The sequence below is a fragment of the Tenrec ecaudatus genome, chromosome 1, assembly GCF_050624435.1.
Source record: "Tenrec ecaudatus isolate mTenEca1 chromosome 1, mTenEca1.hap1, whole genome shotgun sequence".
Lineage (NCBI taxonomy): Eukaryota > Metazoa > Chordata > Mammalia > Afrosoricida > Tenrecidae > Tenrec > Tenrec ecaudatus.
In genome coordinates, this window is record NC_134530.1 from 25,445,596 (window position 1) to 25,465,658 (window position 20,063).

General features: G+C 52.8%; 1 protein-coding gene across 4 annotated transcripts in view; it reads right to left on the bottom strand.

The window, feature by feature from the left end:
- Positions 1–1,892: 1,892 nt before the first annotated feature.
- Positions 1,893–20,063, bottom strand: part of SLC35E2B (solute carrier family 35 member E2B) — a 39,665-nt gene continuing 21,494 nt past the window's right edge. For all 4 annotated transcript variants that reach the window (XM_075550079.1, XM_075550105.1, XM_075550088.1 and 1 more), the window contains exons 4-9: positions 18,619–18,746; positions 14,687–14,807; positions 13,134–13,187; positions 12,137–12,209; positions 10,458–10,603; positions 1,893–6,282 (exon numbers count right to left, since the gene is read on the bottom strand). In XM_075550079.1, the coding sequence (XP_075406194.1) occupies positions 6,045–6,282; positions 10,458–10,603; positions 12,137–12,209; positions 13,134–13,187; positions 14,687–14,807; positions 18,619–18,746 (760 nt within the window). In that variant the 3' untranslated portion in view covers positions 1,893–6,044. The remainder of the gene's footprint in view (positions 6,283–10,457; positions 10,604–12,136; positions 12,210–13,133; positions 13,188–14,686; positions 14,808–18,618; positions 18,747–20,063) is intronic.

A 20,063-nucleotide genomic window follows, 5' to 3' on the forward strand; every position in this document is an offset into this window, starting at 1 on the left:
TGCTTGACATTTCTGTTGACAAGCTACTTGGAGCCATAGCCACGCTGATGGCAGCCAGAGCCCTGGAGCTGGAGGAGCCACTTGGAGAGCCATGCCAGTGTTGAGATGCTTCCATAAGACCTTCCACCCACTGGCCTGTTATCTTTCTGCAGTTGGTATTATTGTGAGTCTGAAAAGCAATTTATAGACTGGTATAGGACACATGGGCTAATATTGGACTGTGAACTTGATCTGGACTGTGCTGGGATATTTTCTTAATATAAAATTACTCTTTCATATAAAGCGCTCTTATGCATATATGAATGTCAATGAATTTGGTTCTCTAGTCTACCCAGACTCACAGACCTTGTAATTTATTAATACCTTCCCAAGCTAAGACAGTCTGTTCTACCTTCAAAGTTGACTTTCTCTCCATTTGGGAGTTCTGTAGCTACACGGTTCCCTGTTTACTCTGTCTTAATTACAAACTGCTTTCACTAGCTCCACAGTTTTAGTCTGTTCTACTTTGGATAATTCTATATGTGAATGGACTTCTGAGTAACGCTGTCATGTATGCTATGCTGAGGTTGTTGTGTACTGTTGTTCATTCTTGTCCCAAAGAACTCCCATGAATATTTCTTGTAAGGCTGGTCTCATTACTACAAATTCCTTTAATATCTGTTTATCTGGGAATATCCTAATTTCATTTATATCCAAGGTACAATTTTAACTGGGTATATAATTCTCAACGATTTCCCTCCTCCAGGGTTTTATCTACGTCATATCATTGTCCTCTTGATTGTAGGGTTTCTGCTGAGAAATGAAAGCTTGGTGTTATTAGTGTCTCTTGTAACTTTTCATTTTTTCTGAGTTACTCTTGGGACTCTATGTCTTGGAAAGTTTCATGATGATATGTTATGATTTTTTAGGGGGAGGGAGTTCTATCCTATTTGAGGTTCATTCAACTTCTTTAATACATCTTTTTGTGATATTAGGAAAAAATTCTTCCAATAACTATTCAACCATTTTTACTGTTTTTTCCATTTCTAGAATTGTGATCAGTTGTATATTATTCTTGAAAGTGTCCCATCTAATTTTAGGCTTTCTATGTATTCCCTCCCCCAGTTTTATTATTATTCCTCTAGCCTACTAGTCTCAGAAGTACTGCTCAGGAAGTGCCCCTGAGATGCAAGGATGGGGAGACTTTGTCTGACAGCCTTTGGACGTGTGGTCAGGAGACCAGTCCCTGGACAGGTCATCATGCTTGGCCAAGTAGAGCGACACCAAAGAGGAGGAAAGCCTCAATCAGGAAGACCGGCACAGTGCTGCAACAATGGGCTCAAGCCCGGGCATTTCTGAGGATGGCGAAGAACGTGTCCTTCTGCCGTGCACCAGGTCGCTCTGTATCAGAACCAACGCAACTGAACGTAACAACAAGCAGATCAGGATGGAGAGCTTTGTCTTCAAACTCGCCAATTCAGCCTTCCACTGATTTAACTCTCCTCCTTGGCTCTTTAAACGTATTCTATATTTCTGAAATCCTACTGTTGATCTTCTGGGTTTCCATTTGCTGTTTTCTGTTTGGTTTCCGGTTTTATCATTTGTCTGTTCCCGAGAAGTATCTTCTGGCTCTGTAAGTTAGCCACTATTTTGTTTCTTCTTAGAAGCTGGAATTTTCTATCGCCACCACCCCCCCCCCCGACAGACATTACGGTATTGTCGTATTTAATGGATATGTGTATATTGGTGAGGGAGCTGACGGCCTTAGGAAGCTGACTTTGATCACTGGAGCAGCTCAAGTACACCACAGTTCCCCAAAGAGAGATAAAGACGAGAGGCATGTAGTTCACCTTTGTTTTACTTTTGTAGAAAAAGAGTACAGGCAGCCACAGCCGCTGCCACGGCTTCTCACTGAGAGAAAAACGACAGAAAGCATCCACAGGGTTCAGTAGACAGCATCCATTTATTCCGACAGAATGAACAGGGGTTTGCTAACACTAGCTAACAGCTCCATTTCCTAGAAAGCCTTACTCTGGTTACATAAACATGGACGTAGCTGCTACACAAAACACGATCAACACTTTGTCTGCTGTACTTTCGGTGCTCCAGTTTCATTTGGTGTGAAGCAAACAGAATTTGGCTCCAATGTAATTCATTAGCAAGAAAATCTTCAAGTTTCTCAAAGTGGTGAGATCCTCAGGCGCTGGCTCTCCTCTGCAGGAGGGGGCCTGAGTGCAGACTCAGCCATCTCCCCTCACAGGTTCGCTAGATCTAGAAGGAGTACATCAGCAGAACACCACTGCCCTCAAAGGAAAGCCTAATCAAATGGCACAAACAAAGCAGGACAAAAGACTGCCCATCAGAAGTGTCACTGATCCTGTTTGGACTCAGGGAAGGGGCCCAGTGGCATTGACCTGGGAACTCCCAGGGGCTCCAGAGACAGTCCAGTCAAAGGTTTCTAACCTGAACTCCTGGGAGCTGCAGACCCATAGTCACCACGACCCATTGAGAATCCTCTTGGCTCCTCAGCCAGGACAGGGCGAAATGTTGATTCCACTTGGACATTCTTATGTGTAAATGCTGAAAATGAAAAGGCCCAAGGCGGGCGCGGTATGCATTGTTTTCTGAAGAAATTAAGCCCTTGGTGTACTGGTGGTCAAAGGAAAAAAGGAGAGAAGGTAATTTCTACAGCTAACCATATCCCTTGTTCATTTTTCCAGTCCAGGGAAATCATGAGAATATTTGGGGCCTTAAAAGCCCACCACGTGGGCAGATTTAAACAGCCGCTCTGTGCTGCTCTCTCACCCCTTTGAAGCAGGAAAATGACCAGCCCAACAAACGTGTCACAGTCAGAAGTGAAATACACTGGCCTGGGAGGAAAACCTGTTTAAATTTCCAACACAGAGGACAGCTTTTTTTTTTTTTTTTTTTTTAGCTTATTATTTCTTGGATAGCGTTTAATTTTTTTACTTTTCTTTTTTGTGTTTATTTTTCTTGAATTACAGATATGCTTTGGACTGTGTGGAACCATTCTCTGCTCTCCGGCAGGTTATTTTAATGGTGATCTGTATGAAGTGACGGTGACTGGAATTTCAAAGGAAAGCTGTTCATGACATTGAGCTGTGGACATTTTTTCCTGTAATCCAAGTGATATGTTTATGAAGGAAAAATGTCAGGTTTTAGAGTCTCATAAGGGTGCACGCTATTTCTGGAAAGGGTGCCAAGCTGCGCGAAGCCACTCTGGGGCTCACAACTGGGCACGGAGACTCACGTGGAAAAGAACACTCACGTGTGTGTGGAACCAGGGAGTCTCCGGAGACCAGCAGCCAAGAGCCCAAGCGCATGGGGGCCCCCAGCAGGACGCCTCGGGGGTGGCAGCATGTGTGCCCCCTGCCCTCGCCCTGCCACAAGACCAGGGCGAGAGAGAGGATGTTCTTGTAGGTTAGAAATCTGTACATCTTGAAGCTTCCCTGCCCGTCAGCAAGTGCTTCCACATGGACGGCTGGATTCAAGTGTTTTGTCTCTTTACAAAGGCACAGACAGACAATGACCACGGATCCGAGAGACATGACCACCCACACTAGTGACACCACCACACCGGTGTGAAGACAGGTCAGCCACCACGAGCCAATAAGCACATCCTGGTCTGTAAAAACAATAGGCAACGTTTCGTAAAAAAAGACAAAACACATGGTCTCTGTACAGCCATTAAACATATGGCAACAGTGGGCTTCCTGCTCCCAACTCAAGGGGCAGGGCTGTCCTAGAGATACCTTGAGAAGTGGGCACTGGAGATTGAGTCTGGGAGCGAGCAGGCAGGGCTGAGGACAGGATATGGGGGAGCAGGCTGGCCCTGTACGGACTTGATCGTCTTTCCGCTTGCGCTGAGGCAGCGTCTCGGAAGCGCCTTTCCTGATGGTCGCCTCCCTGGAATCATCTAGGAATGTCCATACTTGCTCTCTGGCCCATGCATTTAGAAAACGGCAGCAGGTCTGAAGGCTCAGGTGAAGGTCACAGAGACCCCCAATCTAAAACCAAACGCATCGCATGTGCTGACTCATGGCCGCCCCAGGTGTTCTAGGGCAGAACCCAGCTCCCGAGGGTGTTCCGAGCTGCCAGCTTTATGGCAGCTGATCTCTGGTCTGTCTTTCTCAGTGCCTCGGAGGGGAGGAGGCTGTCTGAGCCATCTCACTGCCAGGTTAGTAGTCGAGGACACACTGGTGTCAGAGAAGCAGCATGCGTTCCTGTAGGGACCCGGGACTTGGAATCTCGAATGCCATCCGAGACCAGGGACTTGAGTCCTGCTCGGATGACAATATCTTTGGGACCAACATGACCCCTGCCAGGAGGTGCTACAGTGCCTCCCCACCCCCACCCCATCTCTTCCACTCGATCCCAGGACCCCTGGGATACCCTGCCAACGAGCCACATCCCATCAATTCATCTGTACATTTTTGAGAAACAGCAGGGAATGATGAAGGAAACGAGGACTCATCTTCACAGCTGAGGCCAGACAGGCATGAAGCTCCCGGGCACAGGAGTCAGCTGTCTAGGAAGGCCAGCTCAGGTGTTTGGCTGCTGTGTAGCTGCAGGGCTTGGCTTTGGTCCGTCACGGAAGCAAACTTTCCATGTGGGCAGGACTCAGGGAGCCGGATTTAATGCTCTTTGTTGTGGGGAGCTCAGATCTCTAAAAAGGGGTTGTTCTCTGGGAGCCGTTTTCCAGGTGAGAAGCCAAGCAGACAGTGGGGAGCAGGGATATGTCCCCAAGTGGAAGAGTAGGGATGAGAAATGCGGCCGGCGAGTGCAGAATTCCTCTCTGCACTAGCCCACCCCTAACGGCAGCTCCTGGGGAGGCATCGCCCCTGACAAGTCCCCCGATGGAGAGCACAGACCTGGAGGCCAGGTGCACTTTGCTCACCTGGAGGCCAGGTGCACTTTGCTCTCCTGCAGCAGGCAGCCCAGGTCTGGTCTGTCAACCAAACATACACTACACATTCCAGAAACCAGCTGGGTAAGTATTCCCTTTCTTTAAAAAAAAGCCACATAGTCCTTTTCAATACAGCCAAAGGGTGACCCCCTAAGCCCTCTGCCTGTTCCACGCTGCCAGCAGCTCCTGGGGGTTCTTCTCAGATGGGGTGCTTGGAGGCACACAAAGTGCAGACGGATGCAACTGATAACCCACCGGGCCACTCTGTGGGTGCTGCAGCCCAGGAGAAGGGGCAGCCCCTCTGGACAGACTGACCACTGAGGATGTCTGTCCTCAAGGTCGTCGACAGGGGAGAGGCAGGGCGCTCGGGGACAAGGGCAGCTTAGGGATAACACAGGTTGACACCTCAGGGTGGTCTCATCTTGCTCTTCTTAATCTCACCGAAGCGAGTTTCCCAGCCCCCAGGAATGATCTGTCTTCTGGGCTGCAGCTTTTCGAGAAAGGGGCTGGAACCACAGAAGGGCTGTGAAGAGGGTGCCCTGGTCCCATGTCACTTTTAGGGCAGGAGGGTGGGGAGACAGGTACCAAGCCCTTGCTCTCAGTGGGGGGTGGAGGGCACTTGCTGTAGCCCCCATCTGCTCCACCCCAAAGTTGGCACTACCCCTGGGGCAGGCTGAACCAGGCCTGGTGTCCCCAGAGGGTGGAAATCAATCAGGCCATGGCATTGATGGCCCCAGATGGCTGGCGTGGGCCTCGGAGTTCTCTCTGCTGGCACTGGACATGCAGCTGACGTTGGCACCTGGACCCAGCCCAGCTTCACAGATGGCGGCCCTGGATGGCCCAGAAGGGACTTGGGCTTGGCCTCCCAGAGCTTGGACAGAGCTGCAGAGGGGCTGGGCTCTGACACCCGCCTGGGGCTCAGGCAAAAGATGTTTTCACATTATTTGGCAAGGGGTGGGGCAAGGCTGGCTCTGGGCCTGCCCAGGAAGCCGACACCGGGAACCTCACACGCCGAGGGATCTTGGCTGAAAACCAGGTCAGGAGCAGGTTCACAGTCTCCAGCACCCGACAGTCGCCTGAGCCCAGGGAGAGGGGTGACCGTCGGGGGAGTCCTAGGTTGGCAAGGAGGCCCCTAGGCTCAGTGGTGGGGCCGGGGCTCCGAGGGCAGCAGGGGCTCAGCGTCCTGCTCCAGGGCTCGGCCGGGGCTCGCCGCTAGGCTCCGCATGGCCTCCTGCTGGTGCTGCTTGGCTTTGTTGTAAAGCAGGACGCCGATGGTCACGAGGACAGTGCCCACGGCTGACAGGCTGGTGACTTTGTTGCCAAAGATGATGATGCTGAGCCAGATGGACAGAGCGTGCTTCACAGTACTGGCGACGCTGCAACAACAGATGGCCGTCAGAGGGGGACACCACCAGCTGGCCCCGGCCACGCCAGCGCCACAGGGCACCATCCTGTCCCGGGCAAGGCCATGCCAGCATTGCTCAGCCCCCAGCTGACAGAAGGCAAGCTCCTGCCTCCTTTTGTGGGGGGACTGCTTTGTAGTAGGAAAAAGCCAAATAAAAGGGAAAGTAGGAAAAAAATGTTACAATGAAACTATGTTGATATAGATATGTGTTTTGATGCCAGTGAGATCATCCATACCACACACACGTCTAAACATCTGATTCAAAAAACATTCATGGAAAAGCGAATGAAACGATTAGGGTTTCCCCCAGGAACTTTGTGACACACCCCCCTCTCCCCACAACCTGAGTGGTCAGACCAATGCCTGCGCTCGGCTGCTGGCCAGCAGGTGGGAGAGTCAAGTTCGCCTTGAGTCGCCACAGAAGAAAAGTCTGGTGATCTACTGGCAGCCCTGAGAGGCCTATCCTCTGACACGGCTGCGTCTCCCGATTCCTGGCAAACAAAGGCAGCCTCCCTGAGGTGCCCACAGTGTATTTGGGGGAACCGTCCGGGAGCAAGTCGAGGAGCGACTCTCCTTCTGTGGGACTGGGTGTGATGGGATGGGATCTGGATGTGATGGAGGGGCCGCTGTGGAGATGACCAGGAAGCTGGAGGAGCGGGAAAAGAAATGCGTGAAAAAGGAAAAGAAGGGACTAGCTGCACTTGCGCTTGCGTCTCCGAAAAGGAGCGTGAGGTCGGCGGCGGGCAGGAGACCGACGGGGAAAGGTCCCCAAAAGAAGAAAAGGCAGTGGCCCTAGTCAGCAGGGATCCAGAAGGGACGCCTCTCCCCAAGAGGAAGAAGCTGAAATCTCTTCCCAAAGAGAAGCCTGCATGCGATCCTGGAGAGGCAGCAAACGCTAGTGGGCGCATCCCAAAGGGAAGGAAGCAGCTCTCCCCGAAGAGGGAGCCGGCCGGCAGTGGACCCGAGGCGGCAGCAGCAAGAGCAACAGCACTAAGAAAAAGAAAGCAATTAATAGCCCGGCCCAGGAAGGTTAAAATGGACATTCCCTGGTGCTCCCCAACCCTCTCCATAAAAACAACAACGGACAACAGCCGCAAAGAAACCCCAGAATGGGGCTTTGTGTTCTTGGCTTGCTGGCGATGGCAGCATCATTCCCTTACGTTGGGGACTGGAAGTGTCTGTCCTCTCATTGCCCACATCAGGCTGTGTGTGTGGTGCTGGTAAAGGGGGGCAGGGAGGCAGGGGACCTGGGGGGGGGGAGGGCTGTCCCTGAGGCCACTTACACACAAATAGGTTAAAAAAACAAAACAAAATGGAAGGGCAACTCCAGTTCCAGGCCCCAGGGGGGCTCGTGGCTCCCTCCCTGGGCAGCAGGGGGGAAAGACATCACCATCACCAGGGGTGGGCCAGCGCTGTCCTGGGCAGAAGGTGCCCAGATCACCCTGAGCAAATCTAATTTGAAGATTTCGGAGGGGCTGTCCTTACAAATCCGTGTCACGAGACTATTCCATTGTAGCATTGCCAGTAGACTCAGCGCAAGGCGGCTTAGTAAGCAGGAGGCTATCGTCACACGGCCCTCAGTATAGACGTCTGCCATGGAAGAGAGCGCTGCCTCATTTATTTGCATTGGCTGCTGTTGCTTATTTAATTGGATTATCTACTTCCCATGTGTATTTAACTTATTAGCCATCTACCAGTTTCATGTTTGTTTTATCATTTATGTATCGTTATTCCTGGTGTAGGGAGCCAAGTCACACAGCTCGCAGTCACCCCGTGTGAGACGGAGTAGAAGCGGAGTGTTGTCAAGGCGGTGACTCTTTCGAGAGATCTGGAGTCGACGGCGAGGAGGGCACGGAATGCCCGCTGGGGCTCGATCAAGTGCAATGTAGCCGAGAAGTACAGAGAGCCGAATGAAGGTTGAACATGATAGTGGGACAGGAGGAAATTAAAAGAAATAGAGGAAAGAACTAGGAGGCAAAAGACATTTATAGAGGTGTAAACATAGGCATGTACATATGTAAATATATTAATAAATGATAGGGATAGAGGTCCATGTGCATATATTTATAGGTTAAGTATTAAGGTAGCAGACAGACAGTGAGCCGCTACTCAAGCCCTCCCTCAACGCAAGAACACTTTGTTCTAATAACCTGGCATCCCGTGACGCTCACTTTCCTGACATGATCACTGAAGACAAAATGGGTGCATAAGCTAATGTGGTGAAGAAAGCTAATGGTGCCCTGTTATTACAAGATACAGCATCTGGGGTCTTAAAGGCTTGAAGTTAAACAAGCAGCCATCTAGCAGGGAAGCAACAAAGCCCACATGGAAGAAGTTCACTAGCCTGTGTGACCATGAGGTGTTGATGGGATCAGGTATCAGGCAAGAGAAGACCCCAAACCAAGAACCATTTTGATGCAAACAAGGGGGGGGTGTCCAAATGGAGACTCAAATCCCATCTGCAGACAGTTAGACCTCTCCTTACTCCTCAGGGTCACAAGGAGGGGATGACACAGCCAGGGTGCAGTATAGCACCAACGAAACACATAACATTCCTCTAGTTCTTTAAAAAAAATTTTTTAATATCACAATCCACACATCCATCCATTGTGTCAGCACATTTGTGCATTTGTTGCCTTCATCATTCTCAAAACATTTGCTTTCTACTTGGGTCCTTGGTATCAGCTCCTCATTTTTTTCCCTTCCTTCTCAGCTCCCCCCTCCTCTATGAACCCTTGATAATTTTATAAATTATTATTATTTTGTCATGTCTTACACTGTCTAACGACGTCTCCCTTCACCCCCTTTTCTGTTGTCCATCCCCCAGGGAGGGGGTTCCTCTAGTTCTTTAATGCTCCCCCCCAAACAATCGGGACCCCAGTTCTATCTTACAAATCCAATTAGACCAGAGCCTGCACATTGGTATAGATAAGAACTCTCGACTCACAGAATCAAGGACAGATAAACCCCTCAGGACCAATTAAGAGAGTAGTGATACCATGAGGATTGGGGAGAAGGTGGAGAAAAGGGAAACCGATTGCAATGATTGATGTACAACGCCCCCACCCCCCACCCCAACCAGGGAGATGAACAACAGAAACGTCTTTGGAGGGAGATAGTGGACGGTGTAAAATGTGAAAATAAAAATAACTTATAAATCAACAAGGGTTCACGAGGGTGGGAGAGGGAGGGGAAAAAAGAGGAGCTGATACCAAGGGCTCAAGTAGAAAGAAAATGTTTGGGGAATGATGATGGCAACATATGTAAAGTGTGCTTAATACAATTGTATGATGGATTGTTATAAGATTTGTAAGAGCCCCTTAATAAAATGATTTATGAAAAAAAAATTTTAAAGGCTATAGCTATGACTCCTCCTTTCGGAAACAAATCCCCGTGAGCGGCATCTGAGGGTCCTGAGTGGCTCAAGTGCCCGCCTTTAGGCTGGCAGCGAGGGCCTCACCATTAGCACCCCCAGGAGCCCCCTACACTTATCGTGACTTGTTCTCATTATCATTTGTGATTCTGTGAGTGCATTTTCTTATTGTGGGGATTTATAGACACAGACTGCCAGAAGAATGGACCAATCTGTCTCGGAAGGAGGACAGCCCGACGAGAAGCGGAGCAGAGAGACTTCGACGCGTGCATTTAGGACATGTTGTTATCAGGAGGGGCCAGCTCCGGGAAAGGGATACCATGCTTGCTAAAGTAGGAACAAAACAAAACAAAAAACACAAACTCACTGCCATTGAGTCAATGCCAACTCCTAGCGACCCTATAGAACAGGGTAGACCTGCCCCTGAGGGTTTCCGAGACTGTAACTGTTCACACGCACAGAACGCCCTGTCTTTCTCCCAAGGAACGGCTGGTGGTTTCAAACTGCTGACCTTGCAGTTAGCAGCCCAGTTCTTAGCCACTACGCTACCAGGATACAAGGAAAGGGTCATCAAAAAGGAGGAAACCCTCAACCAGGGAGACTGACCACAGTGGCGGTGGCAGTGGGCTCGGCCCGAGCTGCGATCTCAGGGATGGATGGACTTGGTCAGCATTTCCTTGTGGTACATTGTGAGTCAAGACCGAGTGGACAGCCCCAAGGACCCCCCAGAACCCCTAAGTGCCAAGTCGGCAGGCAGCCTGAGCCTCACTCACCTGAAGGTCACCGGGGAGATCTTCCCCATCAGGGCGTAGGCCGTGACGCTCTGCAGGTGGAAGAGCACGCCATCCATCAGCAGCAGCAGCAGCACGTCCTGGTTGTACCGGAAGCTCTTTCCACTCCTCCCAATCACCGGCATGTCCTGCCACCGAGACAAGAAGGGCACTCCGCTAGGCAAGGCCCGTGTGCTGCTTACCAACCGTCCAAGTGGGGACGGCGTCCTTGCTGCCAAGATGTCACGCACACCTGGCAGTCCAGGTTCCCAAAGCGCCACCGTGCAGGGCTCTGAAGATGGCGTGTCAGGGCCTTGGTATGGGCTGCATTGTGTTCCCAGAGGAAGAGTGGTCAAGTCCTAAGCCCAGGCCCCTGGGGACAGGAGCCTACTTGGAAATTAGGTCTTTGCAGATGTAACTCAATAACTCACAGCCATTGAGTCAATTCTGATTCATGGCGACCCTATAGGACAGGGTAGAACTGCCCCTGTGGGTTTCTGAGATTGGAACTGTGGGAGTAGAAAGCCTTGTCTTTTTCCTGAAGAGCTGGCTGGTGGTTTCAAACTGTTGACCTTGCAGTTAGCAGTTCAATCTGCATCAGGGCTCCTGGAGCAGATGTCATCAAGTTATCATGCGGTCGTGTCGGATGAAGGGTGTGTGTGCGTCTCTAAATCCGCTAGCTGGTGTCTTTTTATAAGAAGAGGGAGTTTAGGACACACACACACACACACACACACACACACACACACGGAAGACACCCATGCAATCCGAGAGGCAGATGTCGTTGTGGTGCAGCCACGAGTCAAGGAACTTCTCGGGGCGGTCAGAGGCTGGAAGAGGCCAGGAAGGAGGCTCCACCAGAGCCTCCAGACACAACCTGGCCTTGCCAACACCTCGATTGTGGACTTCTGGCCTCCAGAACTCCCAGCGAACCAGCTTCTAGAGTTGAACCCCCCCAGTGTGCAGGGGCTCTGCCTGCTACAGCTGCCCTAGGAAACGAGTTGACAGCCCGTTTATAGCACACAACTTTAAACAGAGTCTCTCCGGCAACCCTTCCCATCCCAGGCATCCATCCTGGGAGGGAAGTAGGAGCCTTGGTTGGCTGTTCAAACCCACCAGCTGCTCAAGAGGGAAAAACAGACAACAAAAACCTGAGGCAGTCTGCTTCTGAAATGATGTACCGTCTCGAAAACCCTAGGGGGCAGTTCTAGTCTGCCCTCTTCGGTTGACGGGGGCAGAATAACTACCGCAACAGGTTAGTCGTGTGTGTGTGAGTGTGTGTGTGTGTGTTTTACCCCAGGGAAAACTCTCATTTGCAACAAGCGGACACAAGAAACTTCCCATCACATGTTGGTAACAGTGTCAAGCAGAGGGCCAGCCAGTGTCAGAACAGAGCTGCCCTTTACAGCAACGAGCGACTGTTCACCGTGTCCCCGGGCGAGACCAAGATCGAGACAGGCTGCCCTCACGCCACCAAAAGCCGTGTGCAGAGGGCAGACGCGTGTCTGCCGGACACAGAGTCCCACGTGCACGCGCCTGTGCAGGTCTACCCGCACAGACTGTGTCTGGACTAGCAGGTCGGAGGTCTCAGGAGGAGGTGACCCCAGGAGAAGGAGGGGCGCGGGTGGTTTAGGTGATCTCCCTCCCACAGGGCGGAAGGCCACGTGGTTGCCGGCACCCACCATGAAGAAGATCCAGGCTGGGATCAGCATGATCATGGCAGCGGCGCTGGTGTAGAACTGCAGCTCGGGGGCCCTGGAGAGAAGAGAGGAGGGGCCTGAGTCGCGGTCGCCCTGCTGGGAGGAGCAGGTGAACCACTTCCCAAGGAAAGTCCACTTCCCAGGTTCTCCCAGGCTCAGCTCTGCTCCTTCCTCCCAGCTGACAGGCAGGAGCTGGGCATTAAAAGCTGCCCAGATTTTTAACGAAGTACCTTTAACCTCTTACACCTTTCGATTGGGAACTGAGTCAAGGAACCAAAGATTTTTAAAGCCAAGAAGGCGGGCTCCCTGGGTGTGTGTGGGGGGGGTGGGGGTAGAGAATGGACTCAGCTCTAATCAGAAGGTTGGAGGTACAGGTCTACCACAGGGGCCTCAGAGGAAAGGCCTGGCCACTGACGAGGGGGCTTCGGAAAGTCTGTGGGGAAAAAATTCCATTCTCTTGGAAGTCCATTCTTTCCTGTGAACTTTTCCGAGCCTTCTCCTTCTTCGGGATAAAAAAGAGCAGCCCCCAGAAGCCTTCTGTGGGGGCTGTCACTGCACGTGGAATGGACACGTGGACGGACGCTGTCCAGTCGCCGTATGTGTTGCTGTGTATACACGTGCACAATCTCAACAACAAAATCTAAACGATTTTTAAAAAGAAACACACAAATAAATCAAAATTGAAGAAGAAAACTCGGTGCAGAGCCCAGTTCGACTCTGGCCAGTGTCGGTGAGAGCGCCGTGAGTCAGGGTGGGCTGTCCGGCCACTGGCTGAAGCCTACATGGGTACGGGTCCTGTCTTAGGGGGATCCTGCACCTTAAAACCAGAAAGCATAACCCAAGGTGTACCAACTACTCCACCAGGGCTCCGCTGATAAACATCCTTAATTGTGAGACAAACAAAAACAACAAGACAAGCCCCAGTAAGCATGCCCCTGGGTTTTCTGGAACGAGAGCGAACTTTCTTGGTGACACTTACGAGAACCTGTACTTGTCCCCACTGAGGAGTTTCTTTGAGAAGACGTTTTGCAAACTAGAAATGAAGAAAAGCAGGGGTTACATCTCGATGCACGGCACGGAACATCGACGGGCCCGAGAGCCTGCACGATCACGAAATGATGGCGACAACGGCGATGGTGGCCAGGGAGCAGCCCCTGCAGGGACACGGGACAGGCACTGACCCGGGCACTGCCACAGTGCCTCCCTGCGAGGTGGTCTCCGTGCCTGACCTATGTGACAGGGGCGTAAACTGAGATGCTCCACGGTGCAGTGACCTCTCGGAGGTCACGTAGCATCTCCGACTCGGAGACTCCCGAGTCTGTGCTCTGAGCACGGCACCGGCCATTCTGCTATGAACTGACTTGTGTCGCCCTCCCTGCGGACATGACCTTGTGTGGATATAGGATTTTCTTTGTTAAGTTAATGAGGGCATACCAGTCCTGGGCTATAAAAAGAACAGAAGAGACAGAGAGGTGCACACGGTGAAGATGGCCAACAGTGAGGGCCTCTTACAAGGCCAAGGACAGTAAGGGTCACGGGCAAATACCCACAGGAATCCTCGCAGCAGAGACCCCAATTAGGACTTTTCACTTCCAGAACTGGGCGACAATACATTCCTGTTCTGTAAAGCCATCTCCTCAAACTAGTAGGTACTGGAAGCACGAACTGTAAATCACAACAAAAACCCACCTATAGGAGGCCAAATGGTCCACCATGACCTTGAAACCACGATGAAATTGTTCGTGAGAACCTCAATTGGTAAACTTTCTCTGAAAACCCAACAGTTTACTTTTTAAAAAAGTCACCTCTCCTTGGGGTCTTTCCCTCATGACAGCCTTCGGGGGGCAGGGGGGGCGGGGCTTCCCCGGGGGTCAGCGGCTGCCCTGGGCTGGGACAGGTGCGGATTGTGAGTTAGTGACCCCGAGAGGCGCTTTAGGCCTGAAGGTGCAGGTAAACATAGGGACAGATCTCCCTGCCAGGACAGCTACGGGCTGAGGGCAAAACAGAACAGCATCACCTTCACTGATGACCAGGGAGCTAGGAAAAAGGAATAAGGATGTTTCCGTAAACAAGGGGGTTTGATTTTAAATCCAAACGTGGAGTCTGTGGGGGCTGGATCAGACATTCAGCAAGGGGCCAGCAGCAGGGCTCGGGAGCCCCCTAGAGATGTTTGTGAGCTCAGCTGGCAATCCCCCTTCTAGAATCCACCCTGCAGGCCAGGTGGACGGTAGAGGGAGCGCTGGGGTGCATGTTCAAGACAGCCTGGAGGCAGTCAGGAGAATCTGGCTTTGGAAGAATCTGTGTGTGTCCTCGGCGGTGTTCATAACGCAACACGAAACTTTAAGAAGCAAGATGCAAACTGAACACGTGTGAGAATTCACACCGTGTTCTTAGAACAAACGCGGAGGGAAGGAGTCTGAGGAAAACAGGTAAAAATGGAATCGAAGCCGACTTTTAACTTCGCTCGATTGCTCAGCTCAACCACGAGCAGGTTTTTCGAGTCTACAGCAACGAAGGGCACAAGGGACTCACCAGTCCATGATGTTGGTGGACAAGGCGGCGGAGAAGCCCAGCACGTTGAAGCTCAGTTCCGTCGCGGTGCACAGCGCCAGCCCGCCCATGACTGGGATGAGTGAGAGGTTGACCAGCAGCCCTGGGGGAAGCGGAGAGCACACAGTGGCTTGGGTTCTGTAGCATGGTGGCGCAGGGGCTAAGCACTCAGTCCCTAACAGGCCGGCCGTTGGAACCCCCATGTGCGAAAGTTGTGATGGGCAGCTTCCCGAGAGACCTATAACCTCAAAACCTTAGGCTGCCCTGTAGAACCCCCATGAGCTGGGATCAACTCAACGGCGCTGAGTTCTATACCAGTAAGGCAGAGATTGTCCCAAAGACAACCAGGCACGAACGAGTGTGGAGAGGATGCAGAGAAACCGGAACCGTCCCCCAGTGCTGCAGAGAACACAACAGAGTGCAGCTGTGTGGAAAACCGGTTTTTGTTTGCTCAGAAAAAGAAACAGACCACGATCCTAGTCCCCAGCAATTCCACTCCCAGGTACAGACCCCAAAGGAAACCCACTTCCACACGCCAATGTTGATGGTCGCGTTGGCCAAAAGAGACAACCTCTGCCCCTCAGTGGATACAGGGGGTGTCTATGCGATGGGCTGTCGTTCAGCCACGAGGAAGAATGAGGTTCTTTCACGAGCTACGACCAGGGTGAACCTTGGAAACCTTGTTGTGGTTAGATGCTGCTGAGTTGGTTCCCATTTACAGGGACCCCGAGTACAAGGGGGCGACACACTGCCCCTCACAACTGTTGTGATGCCTGAACTTGGTAATCCTCGTCGCCGCGGCGTCCATAATCCATCGTGTTGAACGTATTCGTCTTTTTCAGTGGCCACTTTCCAAGGACTAGACCAGGCGTCCTCCAACTACGGCCCGCGGGCCACATGTGGCCCACCAAGGACATCTATCCGGCCCGCTGGGTGTTTTTGCCCCGTTTGTTTTTTTACTTCAAAATAAGATATGTGCAGTGTGCATAGGAATTTGTTCATAGTTTTTTGTTTAAACTATAGTTTGGCCCTCCAATGGGTTTGAGGGACAGTGAATTGGCCCCAGTCCCCAGACCGGTCCACGCCGTCGTCCCTTGTCACACTGAACAACGCGGTCCGGAGCAGGAACTCGCGGGCTTGTGGTTAGTTTCCCCAGTGATGAACTTGTGAGCGACGGAACGGAGCGCTGCCTGGTCCCGCACCATCTTCCTGATGGTGGCTAGGTCTGAGTCCCTCCTTACAGCTGTGTCACCAACCCGCCTCGAGGAGAGACTCCCTTGCATGGGCTGATCCAGAGTGAGCAAGCCCAAGTGTCACCATGCTCCCTCCCAAGGGGCCTTCTCGCTGTACATCCTGGAGACAGAACCCGCAGGCCACACTGCAGTCAGTCGTCTCAGCCAGCAACTGCAACTGAACACGTCGCTTCTTCTTCCCTCTCCCCTGTGCAGTTCTCACATGCAGGGGAGGTGACGGAAACGACCAGACTGGGGTCAGATACGCCTTAGTCACTGAAGTGGCATCTTGGTCACTTAAGATGTTAAAGAGGTCTATAGCCACAGGTCTCCCCGGGGCAGCGTGTTATTCAATTTCTTGACGGCTGCTTCCGTCAACGAACCCGGACTGTTCTATGAATGGAGACGAATGGATAATCGATTGTTGATTTGTAAGTGAGCACTGAACATTTTCCGTTTTTTCCCTTCCATTGATCAGGACATCGTTTGTGGGTCTCTGTGGATAGATCGACTTAGGAAGCAGTAGTGGAAGAGACCAATGAATCTCCACAATTGAGTCAATGTAGCAAACCCACATGCGCCCTGTGGTTGAGAGGACGGGGCCTTGGGTGTGTCCAAAGGAAAATGCTTGTTTTCTGTCATTTGGGATTGCCTCTGGCCTGTCTGGGATATTCTGTTTGATGATGGACACTGTGCTTTTAGCCCAGAGAGAAAGCTGGCGGCTCTGGGGGCTGTTTTAGGGAGGCCTTGCTTCAGTGTCAGGCAGGCGGCAGGCAGAGGTGCGCACGGCCACTCCACCCAGCGGGCTTCAGCCCATTCGAGCTGTATAGGAAGCACCCTGCAGGCCGCCTGGCCGGCCCGGCCCCACGAGCCTGCTCTGCTCCCATTCTCTGCCCCTGCTCAGAGACCAGCACGCGCCTTAAGCAGTGCTGAGTGTCAGGGTCACGTTGCTGGGCGACTCTGAAGTCTGGGTCCCTCACATCTCCCCGACTTGTTCATTCTCCAGTGCCCCCCAAATCGTCGTTATTAGATTTCATCAGGGTATCCTTGTTGTTCACAGCAAGGCAGTGGGCTTGATCTGAGCTCGTCCACCCCGGGGGCGGGGGCAGATGATGACTCTGCCGTCAGTGGAACAAAGGCCCCGAGTGGCTCAGTTACTGCCAACTTGCCGGCCTTAAAGCTCATTTGCTTTCATGTTGCGCGTGCGTTTTAAGACTTGCTTTCTGCATATTGACTGGATTTCTGTCATCACATCAAATAATCCCGTGGTCCCCAAAGGACCCTGGTGAGGTGCCTAGCAAGATCCCTGTTCCCTTAAACTCCCTCCTGCTCCCTGGTGATGCGGTGCCATGGTCCAAAGACCTCGCTGTTTTTGACACAAACACAACTACAACCCATCTTCCAGATGCGCAGATTCCATACTGGCAAAGGTGCCTATGCGTAAGGTTCCGTCTGAACCCCAGACTCAACCTTCCTGGGGTGTCTGTCTGCAGGCGTGCGCAGAGCAGGAAGCACATGAGCTGCTGCTGGGCACGGTCCCGGCCAAGGCCCAGCAAGGCGACTCTGTGCTTCCTCTTCCAGCTGGCCTGCGGGGACCAGCGTCCTTCTCAGTCTAGTCTGAGCGCCGAGTGACCTCTCTCTGTATTTCGTGGCGTCTGTCGGTGATGTCACTGCTGCCTGCTGTCCAGTGTTCCTAAGACAAGAAGGTGCTGATGGGTCCTCTGGAGAAGAGGAGTCTTTGAGGTGAGCTTTGTGCAGTGTGAGTTCGACTGAGTCCCACGCTGAGGAGGCAGGAACACGCAGTAGATCAAGTGTTCTTTACACGGAAACCCACATAACCCACAGTGGGGTGTTGACCAAGTCATGGGAATGTTGTGACCAGAGGCTTGTGAGGAAACTCATCCTCTGGTTCCCTGGTTTGCTAAGTGCATGTTCCAGTGACTTTTGTGTAGCACAGAGTCGACTTCCGATGTCTTATGCATCTCTACCTCGCCTAGACAACAGATCAGGCCTTAAACACCTCACTGGGCACCGCCTGCCTCTGTGTAACAATCCTGGATGCACTGTTTGCTCGAAGGCTGGCAGGTGAAACCAGGGCACGTGGGTTTTGCATGTGGTTGGGTGCGTCTGCAACACCTCAACGTTTGGGAAAGCAATCCAATTTGCTGCGCCTCGGGGAAGCAGGGCGGCAGTGGTCCAGGAACTTGAAGGCTAGAGGGGCAGAGGGGAGAGCCCAAGGAGGGTGGTCACTGTGGGAGGAGTTGCAGGTGGTCAGATGGCTTTCCAGGCTGACCCTTCCTCACCTGGCGCCAAGTGGAGAGGACACTCAGCCTCTGGGGATCCAGTCCTTCCTCCACCCAACTCTGCTCTTTGAATTGGCACCGGCGGAACCTGGCTTATTAATTACTCTCTGTCCCTTCAATCGCCCCGGGCCAACACCACAAAGACACCAGGAGAGCCCAGTGTGAACAGAATGAGCCATCTACTCATGACCCCTGAGAAAATATTCCTGAGGGACAGGGGGCTCCGAACAGACTGTTGGGCACGATGTGGGACTGAGCGTGGGCTGACAGGGCAGCCAGAAACCAGACAGTAGGGTTCTGCGGCTGCTCAGAGTCCCCAGGCCCAGCCGGCAGGGCCAGCCACACCATGGTGGGGGGGACGATGGGGGAGGCCGCTCACCCGTGTACTCCCCCAGGATCATCCGGGACATGATCACCGTGAAGATGGGAGCCGAGCTCTTCACCGTCTCGGCAAAGGACACGGCCACGTTCTTCAGGCTGACCAGCCCCAAAACCACGGTGGCGAACCTGGAGACAGGCAGAGAACGGCATGGTTGTGCGGATGGAGGGGGGATCCACCAGCCTTCAGCTCCATGGGGGAGCCTGTGTGGTAGCCACGGCTTCTCCCTCATCCTTCTCATTCCACCCGATCCTTGTCATCCCACCCCACCCCCTTTCTCCCTACTCCCTCCATCTTCTTCCCCTCCTGCTTCCTCTCCCTCTCCCCTGGTTCCTGGTTTCCTCTCTGCCTGCGGGCCCACACAAGTGCTTGGGCCCCTTTCCCGGTGTTTTGGGGGGAGCCCAGCAGGACACAGCCCTGCTCCCAGTGATGCCTCAGTGTCACCCGGGAGGAGCGTCGTTCCTTGCTCTCTCTCCATTAAACTAAGTCGTCACAGCTGTTCCGGGGCAGGACCGGGGACATGCAGCCCATGGGGCGTGTACCAAAACCTTACACACAGCCCGAGTTCATTCTGACTCACAATGCCCCCACAGGGCAGGGTCGAAGTGCCCCTGTGGGTCTCTGAGACTGCCGCTCTTTACAAGGAGCCTCCTCTCCCCCCACGGAGCAGCTTGCCCTTAGCAGCCCACCACAGCAACGCCATGACGCCTCCCGACTCCTCCCCAACCCCCTGGAAACCACCAGGCCCAGCTCACCTCGCACATCTCCCCAAGGAGAAGCAGCTTCAACCATTGCATTACCAAAACCCACACCAAACTCCTGCCATCGAGTCAGGGGGGACTCCGGGTGGCCCTTCAGGACAGGATGGAACCGCTCCCGTAGGTTCCCGGGAGTTCAAGTCTTCATGGGGGTAGAAAGCTTCCTCTCCCACCCCACCCACCCCCGGCGCGACTGGCGGCTTCGAACCTCTTGGTTAGCAGCCCTGCATGAAACCACTGTGCCAGCGGGACTCCATGGACGAATTCACTAGATGGTGACCAGTAGGGCCCACAAGGGATGTCACAAATATCCCAGGGATCCTTGGCAGGAAGAAGGTTCATCCCATTTGGTAAAGCGGACGGGCAGCGGAGAAGAGCAAGGCCCTCCACCAGCTGGACTGACGCAGGGGCTGCCACGGTGGGCTCGGTCACACAACGGCACCGTGAGGCTGGCGCAGGACGGGCCGGCTTTGTTCTGTTGTGCGCGTGCATGGGGTCCTGGGGAGTCGGAACCAGCCAGCTAGCGCCTAACAGAAACAGCCCCCCTGCTCTAAAGCGCAGGCGCCCACACTTATTTGGCTTATCGCCCCTTTTCGGAACAAAAAAGAAACTATTCAGCACCCTCCTGGAAATGACACATTTTTGTATCAGAGTCCATAGTCCTGGCTAAAGTGTAGGTACCTGCTT